We start from the raw sequence: 27,367 nt of genomic DNA on the forward strand, positions 1-27,367 counted from the left end.
GGCTGTGAGAGTACAGGTATCACCAGTGCATCATTACATCATCATCACATCATCAAAAATCCACATTGATGAGATGATTTGTGTGTAATTTTTCAATTTAGCAAATAAGAATGTTTTATGCTCTTCCTATATTCATTATTATATACAGTTCATCTATGAAAACTGGGCGTATGGTGAACCCAACAACTACCAGGGGCTGGAGCTCTGCGGGGAGGTGAATACTGATCATCGACTGACCTGGAATGATAGACACTGTGATATTCCACAGGACTGGATCTGCGAACTAAAAAAAGGTACAAAACTTTAAAAATATAAAGCCAACAAATGTCCAATCCCTACCACCAGGAAAAATTCTTAAAGGAGTACTCCAACGTCAAATAGAAAAAAAAAAAAAAACGCTGCAGAAGCATATAGCAATGTTTTTTAGGGGTCTGGTTCTTCCTGGTTGAGTAGTTGGTCAATTCCCAGAATGCATTGCTTTTGGAGATGAGTGAACTTACAGTAAATTCGATTCGTCACGAACTTCTCGGCTCGGCAGTTGATGACTTATCCTGCGTAAATTAGTTCAGCCTTGAGGTGCTCCGGTGGGCTGGAAAAGGTGGATACATTCCTAGGAAAGAGTCTCCTAGGACTGTATCCACCTTTTCCAGCCCACCGGAGCACCTGAAAGCTGAACTCATTTATGCAGGAAAAGTCATCAACTGCCGAGCCGAGAAGTTCGTGACGAATCGAATTTACTGTAAATTCGCTCATCTCTAATCTTATCCCCTATCCTTTGGATAGAGGATAAGATATATTAGGGCTGGAATACCCCTTTAATTAATTTCATTGCAACTGAGCTGCAATACCACACCCAACCTGCGGGCAGGATTTATGCTGTTCTGGGAAGAAATCAGCTTTGTTTTTCTAATCCTAAATGGCAATTTTTTTATTTTATTTTTTTTTAATACTCTCATTTACAATGATTAGGCAATTCATGAATTAAGTGTGTCCCCGATCTCACTCATACCAGAAATGCAGACATTTATAGTAAAATATAATCTGCTTGGTTCTACAATTACATTGACATCCTTGCGTATAGTGTTAGTATAGAAAACATCTTTCAGCATTGATGGTGTATAAGGTACTGCTGACATCTAGGGGTCAGAAAGAGTTTAACACTTCGAAAATTGTAGGGTTAATTGTAGGGCCCAGATTTGGCTAACGTAGCCGAATGCAGGGTTTCCCAGCCAGGGTGCCTCCAGCTGTTGCAAAACTACAACTCCCAGCATGCTTGGACATCCAGCAGTTTTCCAGGCATGCTGGGAGTTGTAGTTTGGCAACAGATGGAGGAACACTGGTTGGGAAATGGAGTGTAGCCTTGGTAAATTGTAAGGTGCACAATAGGGAGCTATAGAGTGCATGAACCATTGGGGGCAGTGTTTCCAAAAAAAAGTGTGCCTCCAGCTGTTGCAAAACTAAAACTCTCAGCATGCCCAGACAGCCTTTGGCTGTCTGGGCATGCTGAGAGTTGTAGTTTTGCAACAGCTGGAGGCACCCTGTTATAGAGATATGTCCATCCTTACCTTTCCTTAAATTTAGTTACATGATGATGATACAAATTCAGTACTATAACACAACGTGCTTGCAAAAACCCTCAACAAGCTGCAATTCACAAGACAACCACTAGGAGTTGTAGATCTGCAACAGCTGGAGGCTCACTGGTTTGGAAACATTGCCTTAGGCTAGGATTCCACTTTTTTTTTTTTTCTGACAGTTTTTGGAATACTGCCACTGCAGTTTTTGAGCCAAAGTCAGAAGTGGATCCATAAGGGAGGAGAAGTGTAAGTCCTTCCTTTATATGTCCTATTCCTTTTGAATACACTTCTGGCTTTGGCTCAAAAACTGCAGTGGCCGTATTCCAAAAACTGCCAGGAAAAAAAACTAAGTGGAAACTTAGCCTTAGGGGTTTGAAGAATTGCAACAAAAATAAATAAATAAATAAATAAATAAATAAATAAATAAATAAAAATGACATCTTTTAATCCATTGAAAAATAATAGCTTATGAAATTTGTGGTCGCACTATATCTTTCCACGGTGACTGCCAAGTAAACAGTTATAAGGCATTTTCATTAGTCAGAAGAGATACCCATCTCCGAAATTACAGCGAATGTAACAAAAGTTGAAAAGGGCATCAGGCTAATAAGGAGAAGACTGAAAGATGGATTACCACAGCGCTACCTGCGACTAACATGGAAATGATGGAAATGAATATTTATTGTGAGACTACTACCTTAAAGGGGTATTCCAGGAAAAAACTTTTTATATATATATATATATATATATATATATATATATATATATATATATATCTATATAATATATATATATCAACTGGCTCCAGAAAGTTAAACAGATTTGTAAATTACTTCTATTAAAAAATCTTAATCCTTTCAGTACTTATGAGCTTCTGAAGTTAAGGTTGTTCTTTTCTGTCCTCTCTTATGACACCTGTCTCGGGAAACGCCCAGTTTAGAAGAGGTTTGCTATGGGGATTTTCTTCTAAACTGGGCGGTTCCCGAGACACGTGTCATCAGAGAGGACTTAGACAGAAAAGAACAACCTTAACTTCAGAAGCTTATTAGTACTTAAAGGATTAAGATTTTATAATAGAAGTCATTTACAAATCTGTTTAACTTTCTGGAGCCAGTTGATATATATATATATATATATATATATATATATATATATAAAAAAAAGTTTTTCCTGGATAACCCCTTTAATACAGGAAAATAAATCCTGTAGCTGTTGCTTTAAAAAAAAACAAAAAAAACACTTTTAACATGTCCTAGAGCAGTGGTCTTCAACCTGCGGACCTCCAGATGTTGCAAAACTACAACTCCCAGCATGCCCGGACAGCCGTTGGCTGTCCGGGCATGCTGGGAGTTGTAGTTTTGCAACATCTGGAGGTCCGCAGGTTGGAGACCACTGTCTTAGAGCAAAGTTTCCCAACCAGTGTTTTTCCAGCTGTTGCAAAACTACAACTCCCAGCGTTCCCAGGCAGCCGGGCATGCTGGGAGTTGTAGATTTACAACAGCTGGAGGCACACTGCTCTTGGACATGTCAAAAGTTATTTTTTTCAAAATGACAGTGCCCATTTAAAACTGTATGCCAATGATATGAACTCATGGGCTATCACTGGGATATCCTGTAGTGCCATGATCCATGAGGATCATGAAAAGAAAAAAAACTCCAACTTCGGCGCTGTTCCAGTAAAGCACTGTTCTGTTTTTTAATCAAGAAAAAACATATTTATTGCACCAAATACGTTTTACAGGCACATCAGAGGCAAGACGCGTTTCGGGTCACTGCGTACCCGTCACATCTGCAAAAACCCTGAGAAAGGGTACGCAGTGACCCGAAACGCGTCTTGCCTCTGATGTGCCTGTAAAACTTATTTGGTGCAATAAATATGGTTTTACTTGATAAAAAAACGGAACAGTGCTTTTACTGGAACAGCGCCGAAGTTGGAGCTTTTTTTCTTTTCATGAACCTTTGTCTCTGGACCCGCTGATTCGGTGTCCAGCAATCACTCCTCTGGCCTGCAGTTCCTTGGTACCCCGACATATGGGGTGATATGCATCGAAACCAAGAGGTGACACAGGTGAGAGTCCACTTTTAGACTGCCACCATCCTCTTATACTCGCAGGGTTACACGAGGCGCTGCCCTCTTCTCTTCTTTTTATCCTCTCTATGATCCATGAGGAGGCCTGATTATTTGGACTCCCATTTATCCATAGAATAAAAGGGGCAGGGCCTCTTACATGCTTTTTCTGTCCAGCGTGGCTCCCAAGAGTCATAGCAATGAATTGTATCCTTTTTAATTATTTATTTGAAGGGGTACTCCAGTGGAAAACTTTTTTTTTTTTTTTTTAAATCAACTGGTACCAGAAAGTTAAACGGATTTGTAAATTACTTCTATTAAAAAATCTTAATCCTTCCAGTACTTATTAGCTGCTGAATTCTTTTCTTTTTGAAACACAGAGCTCTCTGCTGACATCATGACCACAGTGCTCTCTGCTGACATCTCTGTCCATTTTAGGAACTGTCTAGAGCAGCATATGTTTGCTATGAGGATTTTCTCCTACTCTGGAAAGTTCTTAAAATGGACAGAGATGTCAGCAGAGAGCACTGTGGTCATGATGTCAGCAGAGAGCTCTGTGTTCCAAAAAGAAAAGAATTTCTTCTGTAATATTCAGCAGCTAATAAGTACTGGAAGGATTAAGATTTTTTATAGAAGTAGTTTTCAAATCTGGGAAAGAAATGTATAAAGTTGTGTAGCTCACTTAGTAGTAGATTGAACCTTAGGTTAAAGGTGTTACCTTTACCCAAGAAGGCCTATAATTAAAATAAAAGGAGGTATATAAACATAATTTATATAAAACCAGTCCACAAGGTACAATTTGAAAATGTGAAGAATAGGTAAATGAGAGTTGGTCCAGTAAAAGTTAATATATGGTATTTATTAGATACAACAATTAATTAAAATATATATATATATATATATATATATATATATATATATATATTAAAGGACAACCTATAAAGTCCCAGCAGGGCCCTTGCATGGGGTATAGGGGTCCAAGAGGATAATAAGAAGGGTAATAAAAAATGGTAATAAAAATTAAAAATGTAGGGGTATACTGTATATCGAAGCAATTATTAATAGTCTCTAGTATAGATGAAATTCATTCGGTTTAAACGCTTATTAGGCTTGCGTCCGGCCTATTGAAGTTAATGTCCTGGACTCTGATTTGCCGCTGGGTGTTCCGGAGCTGGTTGCGGGAGTGGTGATCTGTGATGGCGTCCTCGTGTCTGAACAGAGCGCTGACTGCGCGCGTGATGCGGTGTTCACCGAACAGAGGGCATCCAGCAGTTGCAAATGCCGGAATGGCAAATTGATTCTGAATGTCGATATACAGTACATTATAGAATAGCTATACGCGTTTCAAGGCCTTGGGCCTTTTCTTCAGTAGCAATGGAGATCTCCGGCAAATCAGAGTCCAGGACATTAACTTCAATAGGCCGGACGCAAGCCGTGCCAGCCCAGGACTCAGCCATCCAACTGCCGGACAGGCACCTACCCATTTGTGCCGACTGCCCAGCCGTGCCAGCCTATCCTGTCCTGTTCCCCTTAGGAGCTGGTGAGTGGTGCTGTGCACCGAACCCTATCATTAACAACCGTTCAGACTCAGTACAATATCGCAGTGCAGCGCTCTTCTACAATAACTTTGTATCACCTACCGATGACTGAGCTGTGATAATATTAGTATATTGCCACATGAATTGTTACACTGCATTACTACAACAACTTCGTATCCCCAATTTATGAATGAATTGTGATAACCTAGCAGCCTATAATCACAGTATACTTTCACTTCAACGCTGAACATTCTAAACATTTTTGATTGAACTGTGACACATTGACTAATAAGCGTTTCAACCGAATGAATTTCATCTATACTAGAGACTATTAATAATTGTTTCGATATACAGTATACCCCTACATTTTTTATTTTTATTACCATTTTTTATTACCATTCTTATTATCCTCTTGGACCCCTATACCCCATGCAAGGGCCCTGCTGGGACTTTATAGGTTGTCCTTTATTATATATATATATTAATTAATTGTTGTATCTAATAAATACCATATATTGACTTTTACTGGACCAACTCTCATTTACCAATTTTTCTCATTTTCAAATTGTACCTTGAGGACTAGTTTTATATAAATTATGTTTATATACCTCCATATAGTTTTCAAATCTGTTTAACTTTCTGGCACCAGTTGATTAAAAAAAAATCTATTTTCCACTGGAGTACCCCTTTAAGATAGCTGCTTTCTCTAATCACCCCCTACCACAATAAAAGCTCCTCCCCATCCTTAGGTTGTGTGTGGTATTACAACTTGGCTCCATTCACTTCAATGGAACTGAGCTGCAGAACCACACACAACCTGAAGACAAAAGCGGTACTGTTTTTGAAAGAGGGCGGCTATATTTCTCTAATCCTGGATAACCCACCCCCCCTTTTTTTTTTTTTCAAATCAACTGGTGCCAGAAAGTTAAACAGATTTGTAAATTACTTCTTATTAGAAATCTTAATCCTTCCAGTACTTATCAGTACTTTCTTTTTGAAGTTCTTTTCTTTATGAATTTCTTTTCTGTCTGACCACAGTGCTCTCTGCTGACACCTCTATCCATCTCCAACTGTCCAGAGTAGGAGAGGTTTGCTATGGGTGTTTGCTCCTTCTCTGGACAGTTTCTGATATGGACAGAGGTGTCAGCAGAGAGCACTGTGGTCAGACAGGAAAGAAATTCAAAAAGAAAATAACTTCCTTTGGAGCATACAGCAGCTGATAAGTACTGGAAGGATTAAGATTTTTTAATATAAGTAATTTACAAATCTGTTTAACTTTCTGCCACCAGTTGAGAAAAAAAAAAGTGTTTTCCACTGAAGTACCCCTTTAACTCTTGGCAGCTTTTTAAAAGTTCAGAAATCTGGAGCTACCTTTAACCCCTTAACGACGCAGGACGTATATTTACGTCCTGCGCCGGCTCCCGCAATATGAAGCGGGATCGCGCCGCGATCCCGCATCATATCGCGTCGGTCCCGGCGCTCATCAACGGCCGGGACCCGCGGCTAATACCACACATCGCCGATCGCGGCGATGTGCGGTATTAACCCTTTAGAAGCGGCGGTCAAAGCTGACCGCCGCTTCTAAAGTGAAAGTGACCCGGCTTCTCAGTGGGGCTGTTCGGGACCGCCGCGGTGAAATCGCGGCGTCCCGAACAGCTTACAGGACACCGGGAGGGCCCTTACCTGCCTCCTCGGTGTCCGATCGACGAATGACTGCTCCGTGCTTGAGATCCAGGCAGGAGCAGTCAAGCGCCGATAACACTGATCACAGGCGTGATAATATACGCCTGTGATCTGTGTAAAAGATCAGTGTGTGCAGTGTTATAGGTCCCTATGGGAGAGATCAGTGTGTGCAGTGTTATAGGTCCCTATGGGACCTATAACACTGCAAAAAAAAATGTAAAAAAAAGTGTTAATAAAGGTCATTTAACCCCTTCCCTAATAAAAGTTTGAATCACCCCCCCTTTTTCCATAAAAAAAAATAAAACAGTGTACAAAAAAATAAAAATAAACATATGTGGTATTGCCGCGTGCATAAATGTCCGAACTATAAAAATATATCATTAATTAAACCGTACGGTCAATGGCGTACGCGCAAAAAAATTCCAAAGTCCAAAAAAGCTTATTTTGGTCACTTTTTATACCATTAAAAAATTAATAAAAAGTGATCAAAAAGTCCGATCAAAACAAAAATCATACCGGCAAAAACTTCAGATGACGGTGCAAAAAATTAGTCCTCATACCGTCCTGTACGTGGAAAAATAAAAAAGTTATAGGGGTCAGAAGATGACATTTTTAAACGTATAAATTTTCCTGCATGTACGGTAGTTATGATTTTTTTCAGAAGTGCGACAAAATCAAACCTATATAAGTAGGGTATCATTTTAACCGTATGGACCTACAGAATAATGATAAGGTGTAATTTTTACCAAAATATGCACTGCGTAGAAACAGAAGCCCCCAAAAATTACAAAATGGCGTTTTTTTCCGATTTTGTCGCACAATCTTTTTTTTTTTTCCATTTCGCCGTGCATTTTTGGGTAAAATGACTAATTTCACTGCAAAGTAGAATTGGCGACGCAAAATATAAGCCATAATATGGATTTTTAGGTGGAAAATTGAAAGGGTTATGATTTTTAAAAGGTAAGGAGGAAAAAACGAAAGTGCAAAAACGGAAAAACCCTGAGTCCTTAAGGGGTTAAAGTCTAAAGCTCTTCTGGGTAGTGTGCCCTCAATTTGTAAATATATATAAAACAGGAAACATCATTCTTTACCTGTCCTCATGGTCTAACACATCCCAAAATGTGTGTCCCAAGATGACTAGCTTAGAAAACATGACTGTGTTATACTTTGTCAGTAGATGTTCATATGCATTGCGGCCACCCAGTGGTTGTCATGTGAATTTCAGCCTGTTGAGTGTTTTGTTAGCATGTTGTGTTATTGTGTTCAATCTGTATCATCACGAACTGGAGCCTGTAACTGAATTCAATGAAATTTCAAGGGGTATTCCAGGAAAAAATAACTTTTTTATATATATATATCAACTGGCTCCAGAAAGTTAAACAGATTTGTAAATTACTGCTATTAAAAAAATCTTCATCCTTCCAATAATTATCAGCTGCTGAAGTTGAGTTGTGGTCATGACATCAGAGAAATCTAAAAAGTAAAGCATTTCCTCTGTAGTATACAGCCCCTAAAAAGTACTGGAAGGATTAAGATTTTGTAATAGAAGTAATTTACAAATCTGTTTAACTTTCTGGAGCCAGTTGATGTATAAAAAAAAAGTTTTACCTGGTTAACCCCTTTAAGGGTGGACATATATCTATAGCAGTGTTTCCCAACCAGGGTGCCTCCAGCTGTTGCAAAACTACAACTCCCAACAGTTTTAGTTTTGCAACAGCTGGAGGAACCCTAGTTGATGAATACTGCTCTAAAAGGTAGGCACTGTATTTTGTTATCATTTACCGTAAAAGTACATTGTCGGAAATCACAGGTTATTACGACACTATCATTTTATTCCTAGGTGCAACATTAAAGCCAGAACCCACAAAGTCACCAGTTCCCGGTAAGTAATTTTTATGTAAATTTGACATTAATCTGGTTATGCTTTTGGGAATTTGGTAGCAATAGATTTCACAGAGGGCAGATTATTATTAGGTATCTAGAGGGGTAATATTTAGAAAAGGTAACAATTGTGATTGTAGACAAATAATTTTTAAATAAAGTCCAGCACGGGTATGAAATCAAGTAAAATCTTTTTATTGGTCTCCTGTATAACATACAGTGATCCCTCAACTTACAATGACCTCAACATACAATAGTTTCAACATACAATGGTCTTTTCTGGACCATTGTAACTTGAAACCAGGCTCAACTTACAATGTACGGACAGTCCAGATCTGTGAAACGTGTCCATGGGCGAAAGAACCGACCAATCAGAATGGGCATTCACTGGTAAAACCCCTGTATTACTGAAGTGCATGCACTGACTGGTGTCTGGTAGCGCCCCCTACAGTACAGGGAGGTATTACATGTTCTGTACTACTCCTAACCTGTATTACTGAAGTGCATGCACTGTCTGGTGTCTGGTAGCGCCCCCTACAGTACAGGAAGGTATTACATGTTCTGTACTACTCCTTACCTGTATTACTGAAGTGCATGCACTGACTGGTGTCTGGTAGCGCCCCCTACAGTACAGGGAGGTATTACATGTTCTGTACTACTCCTTACCTGTATTACTGAAGTGCAGGCACTGACTGGCTGTCTGGTAGCACCCCCTACAGTACAGGGAGGTATTACATGTTCTGTACTACTCTTAACCTGTATTACTGAAGTGCATGCACTGACTGGTGTCTGGTAGCGCCCCCTACAGTACAGGGAGGTATTACATGTTCTGTACTACTCCTAACCTGTATTACTGAAGTGCATGCACTGGCTGGTGTCTGGTAGCGCCCCCTACAGTACAGGAAGGTATTACATGTTCTGTACTACTCCTTACCTGTATTACTGAAGTGCATGCACTGACTGGTGTCTGGTAGCGCCCCCTACAGTACAGGGAGGTATTACATGTTCTGTACTACTCCTTACCTGTATTACTGAAGTGCAGGCACTGACTGGCTGTCTGGTAGCACCCCCTACAGTACAGGGAGGTATTACATGTTCTGTACTACTCTTAACCTGTATTACTGAAGTGCATGCACTGACTGGTGTCTGGTAGCGCCCCCTACAGTACAGGGAGGTATTACATGTTCTGTACTCTTTACCTGTGCCAGGCATAGCTGCTCCTTTGGACACCAGGTGATTTACAGCTCCCAGGAGATTTTTCTTACTTTTATATATAAGGATTTGTTTTATCTGTATTAATTATCTACTTCGTGTTCTTTAATCCTCACTTTTTTTCCTATTTTTGGATGACATTTTGGGGCTTCAGAACCAATTACCAGGTTTCCATAGAGGACAAACATAGTAACATAATAACATAGATTGTAAGGCTGAAAAAAGACAAAGGGGAGATTTGTCAAAACCTGTCCAGAGGTTAAGTTGCTGAGTTGCCCATAGCAACCAATCAGATCGCTTCTTTCATTTTTCAGAGGCATTATCAAAAGTGAAAGCAGTGATCTGATTGGTTGCTATGGGCTCTGGACAGGTCTTGATAAATCTCCCCCAAAGAGCCCATCGAGTTCAACCTATAACCTTACTGTGTTGATCTGGCAAAAGGCAACCCCCCCCCCCCCCCCCCCCCATGAGGCTGATGCCAATTGCCCCATGACAAAGGAAAAATTTGTTCCCGACTTCAATATGGCAGAATAGATCCCTGGATCAACGTTCTATCCCCATAAATCTAGTATCCATAACCATTAATATTATCACTTTCTAGAAATACATCCAGGCCCCTCTTGAACTTGCTTATTCAGTCAAACATCACAACATCATGTGCAGAAAGTTCCATAGTCTCACTGCTCTTACAGTAAAGAATCACTGTCTGTGATGATGGTGAAACCTTCTTTCTTCTAGACATAGTGGATGCCCCCTTGTCATGGTTACCGGCCTAGGTATTAAGAGATCCCTAGAAAGATCTCTGTACTGTCCATTCATATAATCAGATCGCCACTAAGATAACCTGTCTTGGTCCTGTAATCCTCCCATACCATTAATAATCGTTGTCGCCCTCCTCTTCACCCTCTCCAGTTCGGCCATGTCCTTTTTATATACAGGTGCCCAGAACTGGATGCAATACTCCACGAGCCTCTATGCCTCTCCTGATACATCCCATGACTTTGTTAGCCTTGGCAGCCGCTGCCTGGCACTGATCACTAAAGTAGAGTTTACTGTCCACCAGAACCCTCAAGTCTTTTTCGGTAGAAGTTTTACCTAATGTCTTATTATTTAGCACATAATTGTACATTTTGTTTTTTTTATGGCCCTAGTGCATAACATTAAATATATCCACATTAAACATAATTTGCAATGTCTGTGCCCAAGACTCCAGCTTCCCCAGATCCCTCTGTAATATTATATTATGCTCCTCTGTTGTGATCACTCTACCCAGTTTGGTGTCATCTGCAAATACAGAAATTCTACTCTGTAATCATTACTAAACATATTGTAAAGGAGTGGAGCCAGTACTGCCCCCTGTGGTCCCCACTAGTAACTGTCACCCAACCAGAGTAAGTTCTATTGATCACCCTCTGCTTCCTATCACTGAGCCAGTTGCTAATCCATTTACATATGTCCTCCCCCAGTCCCAGCATCCTCATTTTATGTACTAACCTTTTGTAAGGCACAGTATCAAACGCCTTAGAAAAGTTCAGATAAATAACATCCACCACTTCACCCCGCTTGACGGGTTTCAACTCATCTTAATCATAAGTGATCTGTCAAGCATATAAGTTTGTCTGATATGTTGTACATGTGACCAATAATGCATTTTACTTCATTTAATACCCGTACTGGACTTCATTTGAAAATTTGTCATAGGCCATATTCAAATTCGCGATATTTCGCGAATATATGGACGAATATTCGTCATATATTCACAAAATTCGCATATTCGTTATATTCCTTATATTTTTTTGTGCATATGTGAAAATGTATGCGCATATTCACGAATATCGAGCCCTCCCTTCTTTAAAGGGTAGCTCCCACCATCATGTTTTTTTTTTTCTGTCCCTGCCTATTGCCCTTCTATCCCTAACACCCTAACTGCCTTTATTTTTTTACTATTTTAAAAAGGGCATTTAGTCTGCCTGGTAGTGTGCTTACTACCAGGCAGACTTCCCCAGCAGGCACCGCGTCACTGATGCCTCCTGGGGGGGGCCAACTTCCGCCCTTAGTTCTCCTAACAGGGTGCCTCCAGCTGTTTCACCACTACAACTCCCAGCATGCCCTGACATCTATTGGCTGTCAGGGCATGCTGGGAGTTGTAGTGGTAAAACAACTGGAGGCACCCAGGACAGGAGCTTCATGGGGGAAGGAGTGAGCCGGGAGCCGATGCAGGAGGGACGGGTGCGGGGGAGCCTCTTCCTGCTGCTCGGTGAGTAACACCCAAACACCCCCCCGCACCCCCCGTACCTTGCAGCAGCGCCCCCCACCCCCCCCCCTGTACTTTGCAGCAGCGCCCCCATCCCCCCCCCGCACCTTGCAGCATCGCCCCCCGTACCTTGCAGCAGCACCCCCCGCACCTTGCAGAAGCACCCCTCGCGCCCCCTGTACCTTGCAGGAGCAGCCAACCCCCCGCGCCCCCCGTACCTTGCAGGAGCAGCCCCCCGCACCTTGCAGCAGGGCTGTCTGTGAGTGCGGGAAGCCGATGCGCAGCCCTGGCCGTTACTGTGCCTGCGCAAAATTTCAACTGATGCCCTGCCGGAATCAGTCGGAATTTTGCAGTGACGTCACTCCGCACTGCATTCGGCCACTAGGAGGGCGCCCCCTAGTGGCCGAATTTCAAATTGCTTTTAAAATGTTTTCAAAGCATTTTTTTTTTTTTTTATAAAAGTATATTAGAGATATGTTGTAGTACTTAATACTACAACATATCAAAAATAATTTTTCATGACAGTGCCCATTTAATGGTATAGGGAACTAAAGGGCTAGTGCAGTGGTCTCCAACCTGCGGACCTCCAGATGTTGCAAAACTACAACTCCCAGCATGCCCCGACAGCCGTTGGCTGTCCGGGCATGCTGGAAGTTGTAGTTTTGCAACATCAGGAAGTCCACAGGTTGGAGACCACTGCACTAGCCCATTAGTTCCCTATACCATTAAAGAAGGGAGGGCTCAATATTCGCGAATATGCGCATATGCGAAGAGCAGAGAGGGATGCAGTGATCACTGTGATGTGTAATGTTAAAAAAAAGCGAATATTCGTAATTGCGAATATATAGCGCTATATTCGCAATATTCGCAAATTCGCAAATATGCGATATTCGCAATTAAAATTCGAATTGCGAATATTCGCAAGCAACACTACTTATGAATGATACTCTCATGGCTTGAAACCCGTCAAGCATGTGTTTTTCCATTATGCTGTACATGTCACCAATAAAAGGAGATTTTACTTGATTTCATACCCATGCTGGATTTTATTTGGAAATTTGTAATTTGTCTACGGGTTGGCTCTACCGAGTCCAAAAAATTCAAGATCCCCCCCAACCATTCACTTTCTTTCTGCCGCAGATTTCGCTGCAGTTTTGAATGGGAATTGACCCTATTCAATCTGCATCCTGGCTGCCCGACATGCTTTATGGGCAAAATCCTTACAGAAAACTCATAAGAAAGTGAATATGAGTGAATGCGAACAAAATGACAACATTAGGACGTTTTTTACAGAAGGCCGTCACAAGTGTTCTGCGTCAGGACGTACATGTAAAGTACTTCATATGAACATGATGGTGGATTTTTTTTTAGTATTAATGCTGTGTTCACATTGTGTAGTTTATTTTCTCAAAATTTTTTTTTTTTAGCACTTTTCTGCGATTTTTATGTGATTTTGCTAAACAACTGACCTACAATACCACACACCACCTGAGGACATGTGTGGTGTTTAGAGATGAGCGAACTTACAGTAAATTTGATTCGTCACGAACTTCTCGGCTCGGCAGTTGATGACTTATCCTGCATAAATTAGTTCAGCTTTCAGGTGCTCCGATGGGCTGGAAAATGTGGATACAGTCCTAGGAGACTCTTTCCTAGGAATGTATCCACCTTTTCCAGCCCACCGGAGCACCTGAAGGCTGAACTAATTTACGCAGGATGAGTCATCAACTGCCGAGCCGAGAAGTTTGTGACGAATCGAATTTACTGTAAGTTCGCTCATCTCTAGTGGTGTTGTTTTTGGGAGAAATCAGCTCTGTTTTTGTAATCCTGGATAACCCTTTTAAAGGGGTACCCCGATGGAAACCTTTTTTTTTTTTTTTTTTTTAAATCAACTGGTGCCAGAAAGTTAAACAGATTTGTAAATGACTTTGATTAAAAAAAATCTTAATCCTTCCAGTACTTATCAGCTGCAGAATACTACAGAGGAAAGCTCTCCGCTGACATCTCTGCCAATTTTAGGAACTGTCCAGAGCAGCATATGTTTGGCTATGGGGATTTTCTCCTATTCTGGACAGTTCTTAAAATGGACAGAGGTGTCAGCAGAGAGCACTGTGCTCGTGATGTCAGCAGAGAGCTCTGTGTTCCAAAAAGAAAATAATTTCCTCTGTAGCATTCAGCAGCTAATAGGTACTGGAAGGATTAATATTTTTTTAATGGAAGAAATTTACAAATCTGTTTAACTTTCTGGCACCAGTTGATAAAAAAAAAAAAAAATAAGTTTTCCACCGGAGTACCCCTTTAGGTTACCTATGTTGATATGACTGCAACAAGCTGATTTCTATGGGAGGGAGAGTTGGGGTAGGTGGGGATTCCCTTTCTTGCAGCTATAATATACAGGTTTCACTGAAATCTAAGGCTGCACAACTCCTTAAAGGGGTAGTCCACTGGCCAGCGTTCGGAACTAAATGTTCCAAACGCTGTTTTCGCGCTATGGAGGTCGGCCATGCTCCTTGTGACATCATGGTCACGTCCCTCAATGCAAGTCAATGGGAGGGGGCGTGGGCCCGGGGTTCGCATCCCCTCTCTCCGGCTATGTTGATGACACACAGGACTCACCTGCCTTCGACACATGCCAGCTGTCAATCCTCAGCGCAACGTAATTGGTGAGGTGATAAAGCCCTGGATCCTAGCTGACCTCAAACTGTGACTATTGGCCCGACTCTCGCAGGTAGGAATCAGACAGGTGAGTATCCTTTATTTTAGTATTTTTTTTATTTTTTATTTTTTTTTAAGCCCAGATGAGCCCATGTTTCTAGCAACAGACAACCTGTTTAAAGGGGTACTCCGGTGAAAAAACTTTTTTTTTTTTTTTTTTTAATCAACTGGTGCCAGAAAGTTAAACAGATTTGTAAATTTCTTCTATTAAAAAATCTTAATACTTCCTGTACTTATTAGCTGCTGAATACTACAGGGAAATTCTTTTCTTTTTGAAACACAGAGCTCTCTGCTGACATCACAAGCACAGCGCTCTCTGCTGACATCTCTGTCCATTTTAGGAACTGTCCAGAGCAGCATATGTTTGCTATAGGGATTTCCTTTTACTCTGGACAGTTCCTAAAATGGACAGAGATGTCAGCAGAAAGCACTGTGCTCATGATGTCAGCAGACAGCTCTGTGTTTCAAACGGAAAAGAATTTCCACTGTAGTATTCAGCAGCTAATAAGTACAGGAAGGATTAAGATTTTTTAATATAAGTAATTTACAAATCTGTTTAACTTTCTGCCACCAGTTGATTTAAAAAAAAAAAAAAAACGTTTTTCACCGGAGTACCCCTTTAACCATTTATTTGCTGATTAATAACCTACTTTTTTTTCCCCTTAGATTTTGAGCTTACAAGTGACGGCTGGGTAATCCGTGATGACAGACAATACTATGTTAGCAAGGAAGAAGTGCCCATGGATAAGGCCCGCGAATTCTGCAAACGTAATTTCGGCGATCTCGTCTCCATTAACAGTGAATCCGAAAGGAGATTCTTGTGGAGATACGTAAGTTCAGAATGCTAAAAATGAATGATCTACACCAGTTGCTCGCAATGTAAAAAGAAGGGGAAAGGAAGCCTTCTATACATTGATTCCGAACTAGAGCAGTGGTCTCCAACTTGTGGACCTCCAGCTGTTGCAAAAGCTGGAGGTCCACAGTTTGGAGACCACTCCCCAAAAGGAATAAATCATAAAGGGGAAGGGGAAAAGCCCTTATTTTCATACAGGAACATCCTATTAAACCTTTATAGATACAGGACGCACATTTACAGCCTGAAAGCCCTAAGGGGCTTTGAAGCTAGCTCAGGATTCAAGATGGCGGCAAGAGGTCTCCAACTTTCCTTTGTGATTCTCCCTGTGGCTCAGATTGGAGTGCACTGCGTAGAAACATATCCCTCCAAATTAGCCAAATTGCTTCTATTATTATTATTATTATTATTATTATTTTATCCTGTAAATAATTTAATTTAGTTTTTTCATACATTTTCGGGTAAAATAAGTAATGTAATTACACATTGCAGTTGGGCCCACATAAAACAAGCCCTTCTATGGACCTATAGGTGCAAAATTGAAAAAGTTATGTTCCATGAAAAGGGGAAGAGGAAAAAAAATTATACTTAAAAATGAAAAATTGCTGAATCCTTAAGGGGTTAATGTTATTGTTATATTTTCCCTTTGATGTCAATAAGGGAAAATCCACACAAAGGGTACGTTCACAAGGACGGATCCACAGCGTCTTTTACGCTGCGGATCCGCCGACGATGGACCCTACAGTGTTGCCTCCATCTGTGTCTGCTCATAGCAGCAATCCGCCGCTACGAGCAGACATGCTGCAATGTGCGAGTCGTCGTGCGCATGCGCAGTATACAGCCGTTGGTTGTTCCAGCATGCTGGAAGTTGTAGTTTTGCAACAGCTGGTGGCACCCTGGTTAGGAAACCAGTTAGTTCTGTAACTCTCAATAAGACTTGCACTTGTCTCCAGGTATCTCGGCCAACTCCTCATAAGATACTGCTCCAGCAATCTCAGGTGTGAGGTGTCTAAATAAATAAATAAATGTTTTAAAAATATATAAATAAGCCCCTCCCTAATAAAAATTTAAATACCCCCCCACTCCCATTTTACAAATAAAAAAGTATATTTAAATAAATAAATAAACATTTGATATCACTAATGTTGAAATAACAAAAGCCAAAAATAAATGAAAAGGGATTAAAAAATCCTATCATAACAAAAATGATACCAATAAAAACTACAAATTACGGCGCAGAAAAGGAGCCACTATACATCCTTGTATACGGAGAAATAAAAAAAATGATAGGGATAAGAAAAGGACTATTTTAAGAATACTTATTTTGTTAAAAAGTTGTTTGACTTTTTTTTTTTTAAAGTACCGTATATACTCGAGTATAAGCCGAGTTTTTCAGCACGATTTTTCGTGTTGAAAATGCCCCCCTCGGCTTATACTCGAGTGAACTCTCCGCCTGTCAATACTTCGTCATCATCCAGACCCCTCCTTTAGTTTTCTACTCCCCTCTCCTCGGTGGGAAGGAAGGGTGAGCTGGTCCGGGCCATCTATGCTGCAGGGACCATCCAGTGGGGAGGGTTAGTCGTTCCGGACTGTCCATCTTCACTGGGAGGCCCACTTCTCCACTCCGGGCCCGGCCCCGGACTAGTGACGTTGCCTTGACGAAGACGCACAGGGACGTCCCTGCGCATGAACGTCCCTGTGCGTCGTCGTCAAGGCAACGTCACTAGTCCCGGGCCGGGCCCGGTGCAGAGAAGAAGGCCTCCCGGTGAAGATGGACAGTCCGGAACGACTAACCCTCCCCACCGGATGGTCCCTTCAGCATAGATGGCCCGGACCAGCTCACCCTTCCTTCCCACCGAGGGGAGGTGAGTAGAAAACTAAAGGGGGGTCTGGATGATGATGAAGGCCCGGCAGTGGTCTTCAACCTGCGGACCTCCAGATGTTTCAAAATAGCCGATTGCTGTTCGGGCACGCTGGGAGTTGTAGTTTTGCAACATCTAGAGGTCCGCAGGTTGAAGACCACTGATTGAAGGGATTGACAGGTGGTGATGATGAAGGGGGGGAGCGGATGATGACAGGGTGATGATGACGGGGGTCTGGATGATGACAGGGTGATGATGACAGGGGTGATAATGACAGGGTGATGATGACAGGGTGATGATGATGAGGGTGTTAATGACGGGGGTCTGGATGATGACATGGGGGGGATGATGTATTTCCTACCCTAGGCTTATAGTCGAGTCAATAACTTTTCCTGGGCTTTTGGGGTGAAATTAGGGGCATCTGCTTATATTTGGGTCGGCTTATACGCGAGTATATACGGTAGTACAATAATACAAAAACTATGTAAATATGGATATCGTTATTAACCCACAGAATAAAGAGAACATGTCCATTTCACCGTAAAGTTCACTGTGTAAAATGGAAACCCTGCAAAATTGCATGACTGGAGGGACGTTAGACCTGCCCCTTTCCCTTAAAACATTAACCAACCATCTCTCGTTCCACCACCCACCATTGTTCCCACAAAAAACCCTGACACATGTTGTGGTGAAAAATGGGCCGGTATTTACATAAATGTAACCATTTACATAACCAAACATTACTTTCAAACCTTTTCCTCAACTTAGGCACTAACTATTTTACCCCTGGCCAAATTCACCTGACCCAGGGGTACCCACAAGCGTTAGTGCCTGCTCCCATTAACTCCTGGGGCCCCGACACACCACCAGAAGGCCCATCCAGCTGTGTCCCCAACAGCTGTCAACACCATTCCTCTAACCAAACACTGGAATTGTCCTCCATTAATCCCAACCAGGATCCCTTTTACCTGCCAACCCGAATCGTCAGCATCTACTCCCGGAAAATCAAGGAAGGGTGGGTGGGACCTCTTCTCTTCCTTCTTCATGTGGGATTGAGCTCTCCTCACCTCCGGCACTGGCTACTGCTACAGACTCCTCCCCCTGACCTCCTCCCGACCTCTGACCTCACGTACACCTTCCCCCCTTAAAGGGCCAGCTCTCCTCTAAATTTCTTTCCTATATTGACCCCCCAAACTTAAGTGAAGGGGTCTCTAACGTCCCCGTCACGCTGCCACTGCGTTACAGGGTGCCCCTCCACTCCGTTTTGCTCCCATTGTCTTTTTTTTTTTAATTTCTCCCAACAAATATCGTTTTCGTTGCACCATACATTTTATGGTAAAACGAAAAGTGTCATTGCCAAGTACAATTGGTCACTCAAAAAAAAAGAACCCTCATATGGGTCTGTGGATGGAAAAATAAAAGAGTTATGGCTCTTTAAAACAATAAGAAAAAAATTGAAAATGTAAAAATGAAAATTGTCTGTATCTACAAGGCCAAAATAGGATGTGTCCTTAAAGGGTTAAAGGGGTTATCCAGTGTTTGCTAATATATATATATATATATATATATATATATATATATATATATATATACCTCTAGGAAAAACAACTATACTAACCTGGTCCTGATCCCCTGCTGTTCCTTGGCAACAATCAGCTCCCTATCTTTCTCTCTTCTTCCTGCTTCTGAGATGCATCCAGACACTTAACTTCATTTTCTCTTCTTTTTCCCTTTTAGATTTTGAAGACTGGAAAGGCCGATGGTTACTTTATTGGCTTACGTCTGGCAGTGGATAGAGAGTTTATGTAGGTGCTTATAAGTGTTCAGAGCCCTGCTTGTCCTCCCTGCACAGAGCCCTGCTTGTCCTCAGTGTACAGAGCCCTGCTTGTCCTCGGTGTACAGAGCCCTGCTTGTCCTCAGTGTACAGAGCCCTGCTTGTCCTCAGTGTACAGAGCCCTGCTTGTCCTCAGTGTACAGAACCCTGCTTGTCCTCAGTGTACAGAGCCCTGCTTGTCCTCAGTGTACAGAACCCTGCTTGTCCTCAGTGTACAGAACCCTACTTGTCCTCGGTGTACAGAGCCCTGGTTGTCCTCAGTGTACAGAGCCCTGCTTGTCCTCAGTGTACAGAGCCCTACTTGTCCTCAGTGTACAGAGCCCTGCTTGTCCTCAGTGTACAGAGCCCTGCTTGTCCTCAGTATACAGAACCCTGCTTGTCCTCAGTGTACAGAGCCCTGCTTGTCCTCAGTATACAGAGCCCTGCTGTCAACTGCATGCATGTGTTCTGAATGGACAGAGGAGGAAAAGCCATTGCCAGACTTTCCTGGGGGCATCTTATCTCCCAGGAACAATAGGATCTGGCAGTTAAAATGATGTATGATCCTTCTTTTCCCCACCAGAATACGTAGAATATTCTATATTAGTTTGACTGTGTTTTTTGGTGGTCGGAAGAGAATCTGGAGGTTATATTAAGTGTACCTTAAATAACCAGAGTATCTCATTGACCAATATTATAAGACCGTCTCGGTCACATGATACAGAGGCGGGAGGCCCTAAGCAGCATGTGCCAAACGAGCACTTCTCTTAACTCCTTCTAGCGATCGGACAGGGTCTGAACACTGACCCCGACGGATGAAAACTTTTAAAGTCTCCATGACCTATCAAAAATGTTGTTATTACTATTTTTTTTTTCTTTTTTTTTACGTTAGTCATGATATTTCAGCAGTCATTTGTAAAATATAACTGGTATTATAACCTCAACATTTCTATTTTATCAGGTGGATGGATGGTTCCCCTATAGACTTTGTTGCCTGGGCATCCTATGAACCCAACTTTGCCAACAATGATGAGAACTGCGTTACAATGTATAGAAACTTAGGTATGTCTTGTGACTATGACAACTCTATCTTAAACAAAAACATGGCAATATATAGAAATGTCCTCAAAGCATAAAAAAACATAAACCACCTCGGATTGCCCACTGAACTCTTATGAAGCGCAAACATTATGGAGGCTTAGGCCTGCCGGATTGCAAGTTCTATTACATGGCCTCTGTTCTATGTAGACTCCTGAATGGTTTCCATGCTCACACAAAGAAATCATGGATTCCTTTGGAATCCACTCTCTCAGGCTGCTCTTTCACAGTTTTTCCTTAGTTGCCCCTCTCGGCTTTGCCCAGCAATACTAAGGAGCTCTCACCCGTTTCTCATACACTCAGAACATTTTGTAAAACATATTTAGTAAAATTTCCCCTGTTTTCTAAAGATGGTCCACTAACGCCTTTATTAGGCAATCCCCATTTTCTACCAGGCCTTACCTCTTCTAGATTCCTAAAATGTCTGGCCTACTATCCTCTAGTGGTCTTTTCAGTTATGTCTGGACCATCCCTTAAACCTTCCTTGAGCTACTCCCAGTTTCTCCTCAGACGAGCAAACTATTGATGGAATATGCTCAGTTACGGCACTTTATAAGAGCTAAGGAAACGGAGCTTTCCTTATCCAGAGACTTAAAGGGGTACTCCACCCCTAGACATTCTTATCTCCTATCCAAATGATAGGGGATAAGATGTCAGATCGCGGGGGTCCTGCCGCTGGGGACCCCCAGGATCTTGGCTGCAGCACCCGCCTGTTGCGGCTTCTGGAAACGCTGGAGGCTTCGGCTCCCGACCACGGTGACATAAGATCGTGACATCACGACTCCACCCCCGTGTGACATCACGCCCCGCCCCCTCAATGCAAGTCTATGGGAGGGGGCGTGACAGCCGTCACGCCCCCTCCCATAGACTTGCATTGAGGGGGCGGGGCGTGATGTCACACGGGGGCGGAATCATGACATCACGATCTCCTGTCACCGTGGTCGTGAGGCGTTAGGATGAGAGCCTCCAGCACTGCTGGAGGCCGCAACAGGTGGGTCCTGCAGCCGAAATCGCGGTTGTCCCCAGCGCCGGGACCCCAGCGATCTGACATCTTACCCCTATCCTTTCAAAAGGGGATAAGATGTCTAGGGGCGGAGTACCCCTTTAACTCCCTTTGAACAGCTATGCATTGCTTCTGAACAAACTATGAAATCTATTATATATAACTTGCATCCTGAAATAGATCGAGACCATAAACCTATCTATATAAAGAGCTGGGAAAAGGAACTTAATAGGTCATTCACGGAATAATGAATGGAATTCTTCCTATCTTTTTTGTCACAAATTGTTTAAGTCATGCAGGATACAAATGATAAAATCTTATCGAGATGGTATAGGGTACCATCTCTTTTGCATAAAATTTATTCACAATCTTCCGCTATATGCTGGAGGTGTAACGAAGGAATCTTTTTATTTTTTTTATCCATGTCTGGTGGTCATGTTCTCTAATTCAACTATTCTGGTTAAAAGTAATAGAGATCACTAATAAAGTCACTGGAGTGAATTTGGAAAATGATCCAGCAGTTCTTCTTTTATCTATGTTTCCTGATAGCATCACTCGCACATCCAAATCGCTTTTTAGATTTTTAATTTTATCGGCTAGAACAGTTCTTCCAAGATTATGGAAGTCTTCACATCCTCCAACAATTATTGACTGGTTTGCGGAAGTTAAAAGGGTATGTAGAATAGAAGATCTTTTATCCTCCAATACTCCTAAATCAAAGACATATTCTAGAACAGGCATAGGCAACCTTCGGCACTGCAGATGTTTTGGACTACATCTCCCATGATGCTCTTACAGCCAAAATGCTGACGAAACATCATGGGAGATGTAGTCCAAAACATCTGCCGAAGGTTGCCTATGCCTGTTCTATACTATGGCTCCCTTGGGTGACATTTACCCACTCCTCGGATTATCTAAAAGGGGTACTCCGCTGCTCAGCATTTGGAACAAAACAATGTTCCAGCACCGGGAGTTCGTGACATCATAGCCCCACCCCCTCATGACATCACACCCCCTCGCATAGACTTGCATTGAGGGGGCGTTATGTCACGTTATGTTTGTTCCAAACACTGAGCAGCGGAGTACCCCTTTAATCTCTAACTTTCTATGGACACACAAACTACTGTTATATCAAACATCCCATCTTAGGTGGGCTTCCCCCCATAGGAATTAGCTTCTGTTTATAACAACTGAAACTTTGGACTGGGATAGATGCAATAGATGTAAAAAAAAATTTGTGTGTGTGTAGGAGGCCCCCTGCTTATGTTATTCTGTGTGAATCCAACAAATTTAACATTTGCTATTATAACTTATAATTTTGTACTTATTTCCTTTATATGCCCTTTCCCATTTATAAGGTTTATGTAGAATTTTTACATTCCTCCTGCTCCCACTCTGTATGAACACTATTCACTATTCCCTACCCTTTTATTTTTCCTTTCCTGTACCCCTTTTATATTATTTGGGATAAGAAAAATCAAAGAAACCTGTTTCGAAGTGATAAAGTTTACCGGCACTGCAGAAGAATTGAACACCTGTTTATGACTGACTGCTTTGCTCATGATTAAATATTACATTTCTATATCAGCTTGAGCAAAACATAACAATTTTTTTTACTTTTGTTAATTTTAATAAATGTCCTGTGTCTATATGTTGTTGTTACATACCTGTCACTGCGCCCCCTGGTGTATTTTTTCCACTCATAGAATGTCCTTCTAATATGTCCAATACTGGGGGTCACACATGCTCAGTAGCTCAGTTCTGTCACCAGGATCCTCCTGTACATGGGCAGATGACGGATTTCTGCTGTTGGGCTTCTTCTCACTGGCCCTATCATGGTGGATGTGCAATATAACAGCAATATCTAGATATAGGAGAATTTTTTCACCATATTATCCGACAGTGAAATGTAATATGTAAAGGACATCTGCAGTGCAATATAACTTATCCCCTATCAGAAGGATAGGGGATAAGTTATAGATTGCGGGGATTCCGAGTGCTGGGGTCCCCCGCAATCTTCTGTATGGCAGTATGCTGGAAAGGAGGGCCTTTCGTCCATGCATGATGCGGTGGCTGACACGCCCCCTCCATGGATCCCATAGAGATACATGGAGGGGGCGTGTCTGCCATGGCTTTCTGCTGGGGGGAACACTGCACTTCCTGCAGACTGCCGCGGCCCTGTCCAGGAGATTGTGGGTGGCCCCAGCGCTCGGACCCCCCGCGAGCTATAACTTATCTCCTAACCTTCAGTGAGCACTGTCACTTAAAAAAAAAACTTTTGACATGATGTAGAGACGAGATCTGAGTGTTCACACCACAACCAATAGCTAGAACTAGTTGAAAGAAGAGCGTGCAAAGCAAGACAAACTTACCATGTAAGTCTATAAGATTGTCTGGGTCAGCTGCACGTTCTCCCCACTGGTTCTAACAATTGGTCTAGGTCTGAACACTCAGACCCCAACCAATTAAAACTTTGAAGTCAAAAACTTCTTTTGACATGTACAACATATAAAAAAGCTTTTGACGGTGCCCATTTAAAAAAAAAATTAAACTAAAAAAACTAGACTATTGCATCATTTCATTATTATTTCATTCTGATCGCAGGGTATTGGAATGATATAAATTGCGGTTATCCAAATCCATTTATATGTGAAAGGAAAAACAGTTCTATAAACGCAACAGCTGCTCCAACTGCTCCATCACCACAAGGCAACTGTCAGCCAGACTGGCTTTTATTTGGAAAAAAGGTACATTTTTGGTAAAGAAATGTTTAATTATAAAATGTAATTAGATACTGTAGGTTAGACAGTCAAGTAGAGTAATGTTTTTTCTTTACTAAGAGAGGGTCTTTAATTGAACTCTCACCAGAGCCATTATTAAAATGATAAAATAAAGTTTTTGTTTTTATTGACTTCAATGGGGGCTGTATAGTTTCCTATACAGTAAGTTCCCCTAGTTGCGGCTTCAGGCAAACACAATTTTATCATGAAACTGAGTGAAACATGATGCATACATGGAAAATGAAAAAGGGGGGAACCCATCATTTGCAACATGTTTACTCCACTGTTCTAAATTACACCTTCATCCTAGTCCTTAAATTCTCTCCGACACACACACACACCTTATTTCCCTACTCTTTTCCTATAGGATTTTTTTATTTTAAGATTTGTCTGTACTCATCTGATTCCCACAGGGACATATTTTGTGGATGTCTTTGTTGTGGATAGTATTTTGGTATGTAAGATTATTGGTGGCCAGCCCGTTCATTTGGACTCATGCAAACTTGTTTTAGTATTTAATTTGTATTGATGGTCTTTCTCTGCAAGCGTTGTTAAGCGACCTAATTTAACATTCACTTCAATTTAACGTTGTTATTTTTGTGAATCCGTTCACTTGGGGAACAGTTGACCTCTTTTTGGACACATTGATCTGTGGTGGTCTTGTGGGATTATAAGGCTACTATTGATATCTGTTATTCATTGTAGTCTGGGGTGGAGATGAGTTGATATCCAATAATTTCTGGAAGTCTAAGTAGTTAACAGTTAACATTTTATTTTATTTTAATATAATCATATTTTTATTTAATTTAGAACACTAAAAGTGTTGAGAGGAATCTGTCAGATGCAATTCACATTCCAAACTGCTAACACTGTTAGATGCTGTTAGGACAAGGAGACACTTGGCACCTTTTATATATTTGTCTGGGCTTCCATAACATAGAAAAATGCTTTTATCCTCTGGTGTAAAGTGTCAAAGAGGTGTTCCCAAGCCCCTGAAGTGCTGAGGGCTAGACGCCCCTATACTCCCCCTCCCATCCCTGTCCCAGCTTGCTTGACAGTCAGCTGGAAGCCGGGCCCTGTTCCCAAATCTTGCACCTGCACACAATTTGTATGCACAGCACAGGAACCAGATTTGGAAACAGTGCCTGGCTTCCAGATGACAGTCAATCAAGCAGGGACAGAGATGGGAGGGGGAGATCCATTCCTTAGCACTCTTGGGAATGCTTCTTTGCACCAACTAATAAAAGTAAGCACAGACATATATATGATAGGTCCCATGTGCATCTTTGACCTAACAACAGTCTAACAGTGTCAGTAGTTTGGAACGGGAATGGCAGCTGAGAGGTTTCCTTTAATGGAGGTCAAGTCAAGAAGGTGTAAATGTAATATTTAGACTTCTAGAGATTGAAGCTCTGATGAATTATCCCTATTGCAATACATTATATGATGTAGTTGTAGCAGAACAAATAGTTTCATCATGTTAGTTTGTTTTTCTTTGGGTGAACCAATTGTTTCTGACTTCATGATGAGCTGTTGTAGTCTTGCTGCAGCTAGAAAACCATTGGTTTAAGACCATTGACTCAACAATTTGTATACATTTTACAGCAATTATTATAATATGTTTAATCTGCTTCAGTGTTACAGAATATTTGGCAACGAAAATGAGGAAGTGATTGACTGGCATGCCGCAAGAACCTCCTGCCTATCAAAAGGAGGAAATCTGGTCACCATAAATGATGACTTGACACAATGTACGTAAGCTAAATCTCAGTGTTCTCCCCTCTTACCAGTATATGGCCACTTATCTATGGCTAAATATCTGTATTTGATCTGTTTTATTCCAGCTTTCCTTATAGCTAATTTAATAGACGCAAAAGCCGATGTGTGGATCGGAATGAACGACGTGAATTCAGAACACAAGTTTCTTTGGACTGATCAAAGTGGTGTGTATTTTACAAACTGGGCTAAAGGTCATCCTTCAGGAAGTCACATCTATGCCTACGATGATGATGTAAGTTATGCAATGTATTGCTTACATTTTAGATATCATCAAGCTAGAAAATTATATAAACAGTTAGGCACTGTCACTTGAAGAAACTTTCATAGGGACATGTGAAAAATTTTGATCGGCCAGGGTCTTATTGCTGAGCCCCCCCACCAGTCAGGAAAATAATTGGGATAAGCGTCCGGTAGCACACTTTGATCCCATAGACTTATAATGGAGCACCAAGACAAAGATCGCTCAGAGCTGGGGAGTAAAGCACGTTGCCGCTCGCTTATCCCTGCTCATTCTCCTGATAAGTGTGCGTCTCAGCACCGAGATCCCCAGTCTATCAAGACATTTGACATGTCCTTGTGACATTGACAAAGTTAAGGCTGGAGCTATTGGTAACTTTATTAATATGACAGGATAACAATTTAGTGGTTACATTTTTAAAAGCACTGTGTCTTAGCTTGAAGAGATTTTCTACTTTGTACGAAACCTTTTTGTTAGAAGAGAAAAAATGACCATAAGGTGTCCCAGCGAACAATTGCAATCTCTGGGAAACATAATAGTAAATGTTAAATTTCCCTACAGCTCCCCCAGAGGAAGAATGAAGTATTTCATGATGGGATGTTAGCAGGGCCAGACTGGGACCAAAAATAGGCCTGGGCTTATTAGACTATGCCGCCCTTTTTTTTTTTTTTTTTTTTTGTGGGGGTCGCAGTAGTCAGACTCCCATTAAAATAAAATAGGTTGCATAGTCTAAAATCACCTTGCTTAAAGTGGTTCTCCAGCTTTTGCAAAGCTTCAGGCATGATGGGAGTTGTAGCTTTGTAACACCTGAAGAGCCACAGATTGGGGCAGAGTTTTGTCCATCATCACTGCAGAAATTAAAATTGACAACAGCTCTGATGGGACACAGTCAGACAGAATACATATTAATATACTGATTCACAGGAGACGTCATCTCTGTTGTCTTTCTTTTTCACCTTCTTCTGGTCCAGATGCCATTTCTTCTTCCAGCTACATCTTCCTCTGCAGAGTCT

The 27,367-nt window shown here is 41.6% G+C and overlaps 1 protein-coding gene across 1 annotated transcript in view; it reads left to right on the forward strand.

Annotated features, from left to right (window-relative positions):
* LOC130273043 (macrophage mannose receptor 1-like) overlaps positions 1 to 27,367 on the forward strand; it is an 89,961-nt gene that overhangs the window by 43,381 nt on the left and 19,213 nt on the right. The window contains exons 15-22 of the mRNA XM_056519201.1: positions 149 to 293; positions 8,707 to 8,748; positions 15,595 to 15,758; positions 19,381 to 19,448; positions 20,418 to 20,518; positions 24,162 to 24,304; positions 25,974 to 26,088; positions 26,182 to 26,348. Coding sequence (XP_056375176.1) covers positions 149 to 293; positions 8,707 to 8,748; positions 15,595 to 15,758; positions 19,381 to 19,448; positions 20,418 to 20,518; positions 24,162 to 24,304; positions 25,974 to 26,088; positions 26,182 to 26,348 — 945 coding nt within the window. The remainder of the gene's footprint in view (positions 1 to 148; positions 294 to 8,706; positions 8,749 to 15,594; positions 15,759 to 19,380; positions 19,449 to 20,417; positions 20,519 to 24,161; positions 24,305 to 25,973; positions 26,089 to 26,181; positions 26,349 to 27,367) is intronic.

The sequence above is a fragment of the Hyla sarda genome, chromosome 5, assembly GCF_029499605.1.
Source record: "Hyla sarda isolate aHylSar1 chromosome 5, aHylSar1.hap1, whole genome shotgun sequence".
In the NCBI taxonomy this organism is placed as follows: Eukaryota; Metazoa; Chordata; class Amphibia; order Anura; family Hylidae; genus Hyla; species Hyla sarda.